This window comes from Vigna unguiculata, chromosome 9 (genome assembly GCF_037176805.1).
Source record: "Vigna unguiculata cultivar grain cowpea cultivar isolate G323 ecotype 2 chromosome 9, ASM3717680v1, whole genome shotgun sequence".
In the NCBI taxonomy this organism is placed as follows: domain Eukaryota; kingdom Viridiplantae; phylum Streptophyta; class Magnoliopsida; order Fabales; family Fabaceae; genus Vigna; species Vigna unguiculata.
Genome location: NC_140800.1, coordinates 3,766,769 through 3,779,764, shown reverse-complemented (window position 1 = coordinate 3,779,764; position 12,996 = coordinate 3,766,769). Strand labels below are relative to the sequence as shown.

Genomic DNA, 12,996 nt, shown 5'->3' with positions numbered 1-12,996 from the left:
GAATTGGCTTTTAATAAGGAAATTTATGCTCAATCTATTAAGGAATTAGGGTTTGAGTAATATTGTGGGTTAGCATTAGCATATTAATGAAGAGGATGTTAAATTGTAGTTGCATGAGAGCATAGTTGGTGAATTCTAACCCCGGCAATATCAAGTCATATCATTTCTGATCTTTTCCATTCACTAAGTGCCTTTAACTTCCAAAGTTCAATTTTAATTATTTATGCAAAGTTTAACTTCATAAGTTGAAACTCAAAATATGGATTTATTCATTAGTTTAAATTAGTCACTAATTACGCAATTAATTAGTATACACGAGTCTCTTGGGAAACGATATCCCGGTCTTACCGGTTACTACTTGCGCGACTTGGTACACTTGCCAAAGTCCTAACAATGAGCTAGGCAACCAAACACACAAAAGTAGTCAACAGAGGGTTTTATTCCACTCCAAGCTTCCTCTAGAGTCTAATCTTGTACTGCAGATGTAGGACTTCTATTCAAAATGTGTGCACACCATTTTGTAGCTTCTGGCCAAAAAATTTTTGGAACTTTTCTTCCAATCAGCATAGTACGAACCATATTCATGATGGTTCTGTTTTTCCTTTCAGCAACCCCATTCTGCTGGGGAGTGTAAGCAGTCGTTAGTTGTCTCTTTATCCCTTGATTTCTACAAAACTCCTCAAATTCTTTTGAGCAAAACTCTCCCCCTCTATCAGTTCTTAAGCAAATAATGCTTTCTCCAACTTCTTTTTCAACTAAGGCATTGAAGTTTTTGAACAAGGAAAACGTTTCAGACTTCTGATTTAAGAAGTATAGCCAAGTTTTCCTTGTTAGATCTTCAATGAAGCTTACAAAATATCTCTTATTGCTGCTAGAAGTTGGATTGATTGGCCCACACAAATATGCATGAACCAACTGCAGTTTCTTAAAGGCTCTCCCTACTCCTTCTCTGGACATTGAATGTCTGTGCTGTTTTGCTCCCAAGCATTGTGTACAAGCCTCTTGAGGAGCTGTGATCTGAGGCAATCCTATCACCATTTGTTTAGAGGCAAGAGTACTCAAGCCATCATAACTTAAGTGTCCTAGCCTGTTGTGCCAGAGTTGAGAGTTGCTTTCTGTATTCATCTAAAGACACATATTTGCTTCCATAGTTGCTGTTAAGACAAACATCCTGCTAGCATTCATTGGGATTTCACATAGTACTCCTTTCTCAGGATGTGTAATGGTACAAGTGTTGCTTTGAATTCTGATGTGCGAAGTTGTCCTATGCTCAATAAGTTGTTTTTCAATTCAGGAACGTAATATACATGTCTAATAACATGCATCAAACCATTCACCTTCATTTTAATGGTTCCTTTCCCATTACAGCTATATGAGTGTCATTTCCCAGCTTCACTTTGCCTTTGAAATTCGCATCTAACTTTGAGAACCATCCCTTGTTGCCACTTATGTGGTTGCTGCATCCTGAGTCCAAGAAGAACCACTCATCTTTTTTTCCTTCTTTTTAGTAAGATTTCTTCCTCATGTTCATCTTTATCCTCCATTTCTGCATAATTTACTTTTTTCTCCCACATTGGACACTTATATTGAAAACATTCAACTTCATTCTTGTAAAATGTTTGTCTTCCTCTTCCTGTACCTCGGAAGGCTCCTCTTCCTCTCCCTCTTCCTCTTCCTTTTCCATTCTTCTCATCAAATACTGTTTGCATAACCTGCTCTTCTTCCACTGAGCATGTCATTCGCTGTTCATGCACCAATAGGCTACTTTGTAATTCGTCTATAGTCATGGTATTCATGTTGTTGGATTCCTCAAATAAACATATCACATAGTTGAATTTCGTAGTCATAGACCACAAGATTTTTGCAGTGATGACACTCTCTTCCATACGTTCTCCCACTGCTTTCATACTTTTGGCTATCTTTAGAGTGCGTCCAAAGTATGAGTTCATCGATTCTCCTTCCTTCATTTGCAGTGTGTCGAATTCCTTTCGTAAGGCCTGCAGTTGCGCACGTTTAACCCTTGTAGAGCCTTGAAATTTTTGCTTCATAGACTCCTATATATCCTTGGACGTTTCATCATTTAGTATTATATCCAAAATCTCTCTATCTATTGTTTGATAAAGATAATTCTTTATCTTCAAATCTTTTAGCTGTTGTTCCTCCATTCGTTTAAGCTCTGCTTCTAATGCAGTTGCTTTGTCTCGGACAACATCAATGCCGTGCTCCACCAAGTTGCTTTGTACAATTTATTACAATCTGTTTAATTTTTGTACCGTAATGTCATAGCAGTTTGAAATCCCAAATGTAAGTTTAAAAGTCTTTGAAAGTTGAGCTCGGTAAATGCGATAATTCATGTGTTTCTATTAAAAAAACGATTTTAAAAGTTAGTATCCTATATAATTAATTTTATTTTAAATTATGAAATTAAAAAAATAAAATACCTGCAAAAAAAGACATGTGTCAACTATAAAAAAATGTTGGAAATATAATTTTGCATGCTTATTATTTGTACAAATATAAAGATGTTAACAACTAAACAAAAGAAATATTACTTCAAATTACATTAATTAGTATTTTAATGTGATTCTAAAGGATACTACTAGTACAATACAAAACTCTTCTCGCTCTGCATTAAATGAAAATAAAACAACGCGGAGAAACGTATTACATCTGAAATAATCAACTTTACACATTCATAGAACATTTGAAACGTATTCATTTAGAGATACCTTCAAGCCTTCAAGCCGCATAACGATCAAGATGTACAATTTTTATTGTATAAAGACAGAAATACAAGGCAAATTTGAGAGCTACGGGATACAAACTAACACAATAAATAGCAACAATTTTTCAGGTGGCGTCAAACATACACTTTTAGGAGCCGTTAACAAAGTAGTACTAATATTTGTTGAAATTGAAAACTGCCCTGGGAAGAGATATTGATTGTTATTTACAATATCACCGCACCTGTGTCCAATTGAAAATTAACATACGTAAACAACAAAGCCAAAGTCAGCACAATAAAAGAATCACCAAATTCTATGCTTGTCTGGCTAGAAAATTGATTTTGATCTAAATATTTGTATCAATTTTCCTCTAGCTATATTGCTTTTGTATATCAAAGTGGACAAGCCCTTGAATGTCAAGCCGAATACATGCACACAAGACAGAACAATTACCAAGAATAAGAATGCAAGAGCGAACACATTATGTAATGATGGTGTCAATGAAGCAATTCATTTCCGTGTAGCTGGTAGATACTCGTATATAATATAATACATAAACTAAAGCATAAATGCGCTAAATAATCCAATAAAGTATGTATGAGAAACATACAGGAATGCTTCCGATTAAAAAAATTACAGCAATCATTTAAAAACACAGGAATTTTTATTTTACATAAAATTCACTAACCTCAATCTATGGATTCTGTGGTTTGGGATTGTTGCTCTTCAAATAAAGATTGTATTCTCTGCAATAAACAACATACCTGGGTTCTTAGCCAAAAGAAAAGAATCAACTTCAGTTCACATACATGCAACTGAATCCTTTTCCTTTTCGCAACCTTTTATTCTATTTCAATCTGAGGGGAATTATTAAACTTCGTGTTTCTTCGCATCCTCGATGCCATTAATTAAATAACAATACAATATCACATGTACATTTTCTACCTTGACAGAGCTTCCAACTTCCTCTAGTTTCTGCATTAATACCTGCTCCCGAGAAGGTCTATAATCATGTTTCAATGATTTCGATGAAGACATCTGGAAGTTATAGAAAACAATAAAAGGTGAAATAGATAGAGATAACAAGTAAAAAACATGAGCAATGAGTGCTAAGCAATATAAAGGTTTACGGGTCAATGACTTAACACTATCGGTCACCCACTTCCCAATCTGGCACAGCAGTGGTGACTTACCATCAGATGGTGTGGAACATCTTCAAATGTAGAAACCTGCCTTGACACCTCATTTCTCATGTTTGATAGACGAATCATAACTGCCTGAAAAGAATGGAAGCATTGCAAAGAGCAGTTCTTGATGCGGGAGAGTGGAACCATGAGAAATTTCAACTAAAAACGGTTTTAGGTTTTGGATATGTCTTTGAAAGAAGGATACCTTCCTGAAAGCATTTGGGTTCGCAACCCCCTCGATTTTAACATCATCACTGGGTGGCCTTCTAACTCCAACATTTTCAATTCTAAGAGAATAGACGCCAAAAAGTGATTGCATGTATCCTATGAATAGAGACAACCAATCACGAACTAAAAGTTGTAACCATACGACCATAAAACAATTACTAGACATTGGAAAGCTTACTAGAAAAAACAAGAAATGAAACCAATCATAACAGATAGTGTCAACTGAATGGAAGAATAAATAATAGTAATCCTATCAGAAACGGTCATACATGGTAATAATAATAATTTCAGACTGATCGACAGTGTATCACTCGATAATTCATTCTATTCAATGATTAATCGACAATGTATACACCATTGCCAATGATTGTATACACCATTGCCAATGATTGTATACACCATTGCCAATGATTAATCTGGTTCAATGTCAAAAGAAGACCGAGTCCGGAATTATAATTCTCATGTCTTATAATAATCAAGTGTTTTCACAAGGCTTGTCTTCAACTCTAGGGAGAACACCGGGTTAAATAAGAATCATAAATCTAAACCATTAAATCATATTTAAATGAGATGAGAAAAAACACATTACTCATTTGATGCATTTTAATTTTAACATCATTTTTTCCATTACATTTCATCCCACCCTTTTTCAAATCAAAGCAGAATAACACATAAGAAAACTGAAAAAGCCGCACCTTGTTCAACCACAACATCTGCCACAGAGTGCAGCAAAACGTGCTTCTCCTTCTTCAGCACTCCAAAACACGGAAATGGCACCGGCCTCGTAACCTGAGCTACACAACCACACATTCACGAAATTTTGATTTCTCAAAAAATAAACAACGATAACAACAAGGTAAAAACGGAAGAGCAAATTAAAATTCGGATATTAGAGAGAGAGAGCGAAAGAGAGAGTGCCTTGTAAACAATGGCGTTTGGAGTGAGATAGAGGGTTCTAGAACGAATATCCTTCCTCAGTATGAACCTTCTCACTGGTAGATAAAGCAACATGAGGAATCCAATGCCCCATGCCAGAATCAACAACAAGGAGTAAAGCACCCACTGCACCGTTTGGTACTTCACGAATCTCTGTTCCATCTCCCGAAACGACGCCGCATAGAGCACCGCCTCCGCGTCGCCGTCATTCTCCTCCAACAAACTCTTCTCCAAACTCTCTATTTCCACCACCTCCTCCGCCGTTCCCATAACAACCCCCACCAACTAACCCATTCAGCACTTGCCATATAATGTTTCACACTAATGGGCCTTCCAGGGACTCGGCCCAAATATCTCGGCCCAAAATTATAAAACCTCGTAAACCCTTTCGCTTAGAAGGGAGCAAGAGACGAAATAATGGGGGTGAAGAAGCTTAGTCAGGGAGTGAAAAACGAGGGTAATGGCAGCAACGACAACGTTTTTGCTTCATGCTCCTTCTCCAGCCTTGGCCTTGATTCTAATTTGTGTGAACAGCTTCATGGTATTGTTTTTTTTTTTTGGGTTATTTATTTTTGGTTGGTTCTATTGAGAGGGTGACACAATTTGATTTTTAATTTTTCATTGTTTACAGAGAGGTTGGGGTTTGAAGTTCCAACGCTGGTGCAAGCTCAAGCGATTCCTGTTATTCTCTCTGGGCGTCATGCGTATCCTTTTGTTAGTTTTTGTTGTTTCTTGCTGATATTTTTTATTGAAAAACGATAATTGAGTTCTTTAATGAAGAATTTTAGATTGGTAAATGCTGCAACGGGCACGGGGAAGACTGCTGCATATCTCGCTCCGATTGTTCATCTCTTGCAGGGATACGAAAATCGGATTCAGCGCTCTGATGGAACATTTGGTGCGTTTTATTTTTGTTTTGAATGAGGTTTCGTTCCCTTGTGTGATTTTTTTTTTTCTTGGCTAAATGGCCGGCACATTTTCACCAGTTTTATTATTTGAGGATGGTGGTTTTATATCCTACTTATAGTCCATCTTGAAGTAGTGATGACTTATAAGATAATGAAAGTAATGCTTAATTTTGACATTAGCTTTGTTATTTTGTCGAGTTACTTTGGATTTGTTTTCGAAGCCCTTGACTTCGTCTGAATTTTATAGAGGAGGGGATTGTGAGAGTAAAAGTTGAAACTTCAATGACCAACTCCCCCAAAAAGGAAAAGCATAAGCAGTTAGGTGTGCTAAACCCCCTTTTAACGTTGAAGCATCGATAACCTACATACCCACGTGACCTTTGCTTACAAACAGTGATAAAATCCTTATTTCACTGGGTGGTGATGAGAATAAAATTGAGAATGTGAGTGTATCCAAATCATAACATCTTGTCCTTATTATACTTATAAGATCAAAATTAGGATTTTTATAACGCACAACTCCAAAAAGCTCACACACAGACAAAACTCAATTTTCTATCAAATTCATATATATCAATTGAATTACAAGTATATGAGATGAATTAGACAAGACCCTCTACATCCCAAACTAATTCTCAATAACTAACATTTAATACCACTAATATTTAATTCTCATTATATAAATCATTATTTCTTATATTTAATTGAAAGATAAAAGTAAAAAGTACAAAGAAAACTAAAAAGAGTCTTCAAGATCACATCAGGTGGTGTTAGGTATATAGATTGTATGGTATCATTGGGTTCTATCAAAAGACCAATTCTCAACAATTTTATTCATCTCGAGTTTAATATTAACGTTTTCTTCCATTAGAATAAGAATGGAAGGGACTGAACTCTTGATTATGTGTCAATTAACAACTATGTACAGCCTTAAGCTGGTAAGTGAAGACAGATTATTTTCTATAATGTATAATATTGAAAATTGAAAATAGCGCATCATGAAGACATATATCAAACTTTGTTCCTGAAAGTATTGTTTAACATATCGATTTCACTGTTTTATAGTGTCTAAACATATTATTTTGCTTATTGTTCTGGCAAGTTAAGCTCATATTAGTTATAAATTTAATTGATTTATCGGCAATAGCGTTGGTTCTTGTACCGACGCGTGAGCTATGTTTGCAGGTTTATGAAATTCTTCAGAAGTTATTGCATCGATTTCATTGGATTGTTCCAGGATATGTTATGGGTGGAGAAAATAGATCAAAGGAGAAAGCCAGGCTGCGCAAAGGTAAAAATCGTGTCATCATTTGTATTCAACATATATTCCACTTTTTCAACACCGTCATTTAAGTTTGTTTTCTAGTTGTTCAAGAATAAAATCTTGAAAATGATGGGGATGAAATTGTTATGGAAGAAAATTGAGGATATTTACAGTATCTTTTATGTTTAAATGAAAAAAAATTGTGCATAAATGAAAAGCTGTGTCATGATTACAAATAGCTTTGGGGGTGTGCTTTCTTGTATCTGAAATTTGAAGTAAGACTTTTAGTACTTGATCATATTTATAACCTTTCTGTTTCCTTTTCAGGCATATCAATTCTTATAGCAACTCCTGGGCGTCTTCTGGATCACTTGAAGAACACAACATCATTCTTGCACTCAAGTCTGCGCTGGATAATTTTTGATGAAGCTGATCGGTATGGTTTTCATCAATTGTATTGCTATCACATAAATCAACTTATATTGCATACTGCAAAGTTGTTATGATAATTGTTGTATAAAACCCGTGTTCTAGGAAACACTCGAAGAACACAGGGAATGTATATTACAGAAACATTCCGAGATTCATTAAAGATTGATAGAAACAGAATACAATCTAATTCAATTCCCTATTTCTTTCTTATTCAATCAGCCTTTTATACACAGTAATGGAAACAACTGTCATTTGTTATTTCTGTTACTGCATGAGTATTTAGTTACAACAATTATCATAACAAAAGAAAATATGATACTTATGTCTTGATGGATTGTTTTCATTCCTATATATTGTTTCATTAATGAATTAATGTATCATATTTTTTTCCAGGATTTTGGAATTAGGATTTGGAAAAGATATAGAGGAAATACTAGATCTTTTAGGCTCAAGGAAAACAGCGCATGATGACCAAAAGAATACAGTTCCAAGAAACTCTAAAATTCAAAGACAGAATTTGCTTTTATCTGCCACCTTAAACGAGAAAGTGAACCACCTTGCTAAAATTAGTCTAGACAATCCAGTGATGGTTGGTCTTGATGGTAAGAAAATAGAACAAATTTCAACAGCTGTAAGCAATGACCATTCAGAATCTGATGAAGATAATGAAGACCAGTATTCCAGTAAAATGCCAACAGTTGGAGATTACAAAGTTCCTGTACAGTTGATTCAGAGATACATGAAAGGTATGTGATAAATTAGAAATTTCTTTAGTGAGCTTTCTAATTTTAGATGCTATTTTAAGATATTGAATTTCTAGTTGGATTTCTATGCAGTGCCTTGCGGTTCACGACTACCTATACTTCTTTCAATTATAAAGCATCTCTTTGAAAGGGAACCTTCACAAAAGGTAAAGCTTCACTTTAATCTCCACCCCCTTTTGTTGCCTTTCTTCCTTGAATCTATTTCTGAGATGGTTTCTAATTTAGTATATTTTGAACTGTACACATTCCTTTTATTGTTTTCCAAGGTTAATTATTGTTTGTAAATATGTATATGATGGCATGAACTATGAATAATCTTATACTTTTGGTGTAATGTTTCAAGAAAAATGCACATAAAGAGCAAGAACAAAAATATCTCATCTATATGGCAATATGTCATTAAGAAACTTACCAGAATCCATATTATTTTTGGCTATGGGACTGGAACTTATATTCAACATGAATGAATCTGCATCTATCTTTCCACTTCCTTATGAAAGTTTTTACAAATTAAAAGTTTTATACTTAGTAAGTGGCATCATGATTCCACAGGTTGTTGTATTCTTTTCAACATGCGATGCAGTAGATTTTCACTATTCACTGTTAAGTGAATTTCAATTTTCATCCTATCCACAAACAGAAGGCACCCGACAGAAGTTTCTTGGATGCAAAATTTTTCAGTTACATGGTAGTATGGTGCAGGAGGACCGGAGAACCAGTTTTCAGACCTTTAAAACTGAGAAATCTGCTCTGCTTTTGTCTAGTGATGTTTCTGCTAGAGGCCTGGATTTTCCAAAGGTTAGATGCATCATACAATATGATTCTCCTGGAGAAGCTACAGAATATGTTCATAGGTATCTGCCTATTTTCACCTTTGAGTTTCTTTTTGTTTGATTTATTTGAGGGGGGGAGGGGGAAGAATGATGAGGTATTTCTTTCGTTAATGATCTCTTCTTTTATGTATATATATATATATATATATATATATATATATATATATATATATATATATATATATATATATATATACATATATATATATATATATATATTAACATGCTTTAACCTGTTAACAAATACGAGCAATAATAGGGAAAGATGGTGCGCTATAAAGCTCTAACAAGTAGTTCGATCCATTAATTGTGAGCGTAGTTGCTAAAAAGGAGTATTGGCAAATATAAACATCGAAAATTTTCTTTTAATTGATGATAGATAATTGTCTAAACGTTCATACATAATTTAACCTTAAAATCACACATCAAAGCCGATAACTTGTTACATTAATGGCTTGGAGATCAACAGCATAAAATGTGATGCAAAATATGAAACCAAGTTGAATTATATGATGCTATAATGTCAAAAAATAATTTTTGAACTCCTCTGTCGTTTGTTTTCCTGATGTCATTCTAATATTTCGGTTCATGATTGTCTTAGGGTTTGTTTTAATGCCTCAGCTTCTTAAGCGTAGTAGGCACTCAAAATATAATTATTATTGTATTAAAATTTACACGAGAAATAAGCTAGCAAGGACCAATATAAAATTGAAAATGTAAAACCCTTCTTGTAAAGTTTTTAAGCATTGTTTTCACTTGCTTTATCCCGCAATTGTTTTATAATAAAATTAAATTTAAAGGTTTTTTCCCCCAAAGCATAAAATTATGATTTGGGTTTTACGTGTCCAATCATGAGCAAATGGAGCATCTTCCCAGTTATTCATTATGATTATTTGCTATGTTTCTTTATGATTGAAATGCTATATCTTATTTTTTATTTGTCATGAATTCCCAATGCAGGGTTGGTAGAACTGCCCGACTGGGTGAAAAGGGAGAGTCGTTGCTATTTCTGCAACCAGTTGAGATAGACTATTTACAGGACTTGGAAAAACATGGTGTGTCACTCACAGAGTATCCTGTCCTCAAAGTGTTGGATAGTTTTCCACTACAAAAGAACTACACAAAGAAGTCAGTGTTCTTAGATTCACATCCCTGGGTCCTTTCTCTCCAGAAGGCACTTGAAGCTTTCATCATGTCGAAGGTGATCTTCATTGCTGATCTCTTTGAAATCTGACCTTGTGTGTCCTTATTTAATCTAGTTTTAACTTTATAATCCTTAACATGGAAAACATTGCTTCGAAGTTTAACTATACAATCATTACTGTTGGAAAACAAAATATTTCATGGTGGTTAAGTTCTTCTACTAAGTTATACAACTTACAAACTACTGATGGTAAAAATAAAATGCCAGGTAGATTTGTTTGGAAAATTAGGCCCTCGAGTGCAGGAGGGGGATTGTGTCTGGATGCTGAGCGCAGAAATAAAGGGAACCTTTTTAACCTTTTTAAATCTTCCTGTTAAAATTAACCCCAAAATTCAAGGGTGGGGAAGGGGCTATAGATTTGAGAGTTCTCCCCTATCTTTTCCTCAAATATTCCAATTGAGGTTTTTTACCTCTTTATTCCCCATCTTGCTCCCCTAATATGCTTGAGCAAATGAGAAGATGACAGAAATCCTTGTTAAATCTTCATCTGTTAATTTATAATAACCCCAAATTTTGAGAGTTCTCGCATCTTTTCCTTCTTATATCTTCCTATTAAGGTATGAATCAGTTATACCAGTTATGCTAAGCAAATGAGATGACAAAAACCTACCTAAGGCAATGTGATCATACTATAAGTAGAACAATAAAGACTCCTGCAATAAGTTTGATCAACTTCCAATTAAAACGGTGGGGTGAATGCATTGAGGTTAGAACCTATAATCTCATGCACAGGATTACCCAAGGCCCCCCCACCACTGGACCGGCACTAGTGGTTTAAAAAAAAATTGAGCTTAATGCCTTCAATTGATCCCTATAGCCAACTGCGACTAGTTGGTTAAGACTTGGTTATTGTTGTACATAAAATACCGATAACTAAATTTATGAGCAGTTGTAATAGTACATGGTGTGAAGAAAGCTTTTTGGATTTGATTATTTGAATTATGTTACATGCTTCTTGCGCCTTTTACAGATTTCTCGGTTTTATGTTTTTGAATAGTGAATGATTTGTTTACCCTTGATTCTTGGAAAACAAGGGCGAAGTAGCCAACAAACTTGTGGATTTGACCTTCCCTATGGCTGTTGATTGCCATTCCTTACCCAAGAGTTACACTTCCAATATATTAAAGAGACAATTGCCCCCAAGTTTGTTATCTTTAAAATTTAGAAAAAATTGAGCATAGAAAGTTATACTCTTGTTGGAAGTCAAGGACTACCTCTGCTATTTAATTAAAGCTTATGAAATGTTTATAATATAAAAAATGTGGAATGAAATGATGGTTCTCTGATGTGAGATAATCCTTGTTCTAAAGCATGCACTATATCAAAGATATATGGGCCATAATGAACATGAACAATAGTATTTATCCCCCTCACGTCTTTAATTTTGGTAACTGTTATATTCCTTAAGATTTAGCTAAAAACTCATGAAGGGGGATTCTTTGATGCTTCTGTGTATTCCTAAACCAATTTTTACCCTGTCCTTTTCAGCCCGAGGTAGATAAACTTGCTAAGAAGGCATTTTGCTCTTGGGTTCGTGCATACACAGCCCATCGTGGTGAGTTGAAAAGAATATTTATGATCAAGAAACTTCACTTGGGGCACGTAGCAAAAAGCTTTGCATTGAAACAGCAACCCTCTTTAGTTGGACAGTCATTCCAGAAGCAAGCTAAGAAGAGAAAAATATTTGAGAGGAAAACTGGGGTGTCAAAAAAGAGAAAAGTTGGGAGTGTGACAGAACGCAGACCATGAAAGTGGCTCATACAAGTTTTGACAAAACAAGGTCACAAATGATCATGACTATGGATGATGGATCCAAAGAAGACAGTCAAAACAATGGGGTTTCCAAGAGACCTGAGATGAGATAGTGTGAAGTTCTACGATTCTGTTCATTTCTGTTGCCCAAATTTCTAACGTTCATTTCAAGCCAGATGCTAAAATGTATACTATTAATTAATTCTTTTTGTTTGATATTATGTATAAACTCTTTGTGATGGGTGGGGGTTAACTTACTAATGTGCTTACAGTTGTAGTTTCTTTGGAAGAGTCCAAATTATTAGCTAAGCCCATAGTCGGAATTCTAACAAGGCTTTTGTTTTGGACTTTCAGAACTTGTTCTTTTTGGTCTTGCAATGGATTTTCTCTGATCCACTGGATCATAGTTAATTTCACGTGTTGTGAATGTTGCTGGTTCAATAAGATTTTTTTTTATACACATTGGAAATTAAACATGAAATTTTTTCACTAAATTGATTTATAATGTAACATGATTAATGACTTATATTATCATTATATTTTGAAAAAGAATAATATTGTCAAAATTTAATCTCAATGATATATTGTACACCAACGTTTAAAAATATTTTTTTTATCGTAAATGTGATTTCTATTTGCACTTTCTTTGCGGTTCAAAGCACAGATATAAACGTAACTTCTTAGTTTATACAGATCTTGGATACAACAAGGTAACTAAATATGGAATAACCTTAAATGTATTATAAACTTTAGTTTTACTTA

General features: G+C 34.5%; 2 protein-coding genes across 4 annotated transcripts; one reads left to right on the top strand and one right to left on the bottom strand.

Moving 5' to 3' along the window:
- Positions 1-2,698: 2,698 nt before the first annotated feature.
- On the bottom strand, positions 2,699-5,375 carry LOC114163785 (uncharacterized). 2 transcript variants are annotated; one of them, XM_028048100.2, is made up of 7 exons: positions 5,060-5,375; positions 4,837-4,930; positions 4,119-4,237; positions 3,920-4,003; positions 3,672-3,764; positions 3,415-3,497; positions 2,699-2,967 (listed from the first exon to the last, which is right to left on the bottom strand). In XM_028048100.2, the coding sequence occupies exons 1-6, from the start codon at positions 5,345-5,347 to the stop codon at positions 3,453-3,455; spliced, it is 723 nt and encodes a 240-aa protein (XP_027903901.1). In that variant the 5' UTR covers positions 5,348-5,375; the 3' UTR covers positions 2,699-2,967; positions 3,415-3,452. The 2 variants fall into 2 exon arrangements, with proteins under 2 accessions (XP_027903901.1, XP_027903900.1); XM_028048099.2 differs by having other exon boundaries at positions 3,415-3,472; positions 5,060-5,374.
- An 84-nt stretch (positions 5,376-5,459) lies between these two features.
- LOC114163784 (P-loop containing nucleoside triphosphate hydrolases superfamily protein) lies at positions 5,460-12,645 on the top strand. Of its 2 annotated transcripts, none has more exons than XM_028048097.2 (10): positions 5,460-5,618; positions 5,709-5,781; positions 5,866-5,975; positions 7,133-7,276; positions 7,577-7,685; positions 8,075-8,427; positions 8,518-8,591; positions 8,998-9,299; positions 10,239-10,479; positions 11,971-12,645. In XM_028048097.2, exons 1-10 carry the CDS (start codon positions 5,495-5,497, stop codon positions 12,229-12,231), a joined length of 1,791 nt encoding a protein of 596 aa, XP_027903898.1. In that variant the 5' UTR covers positions 5,460-5,494; the 3' UTR covers positions 12,232-12,645. The 2 variants fall into 2 exon arrangements, with proteins under 2 accessions (XP_027903898.1, XP_027903899.1); XM_028048098.1 differs by having other exon boundaries at positions 5,484-5,618; positions 7,171-7,276.
- Positions 12,646-12,996: the final 351 nt, after the last annotated feature.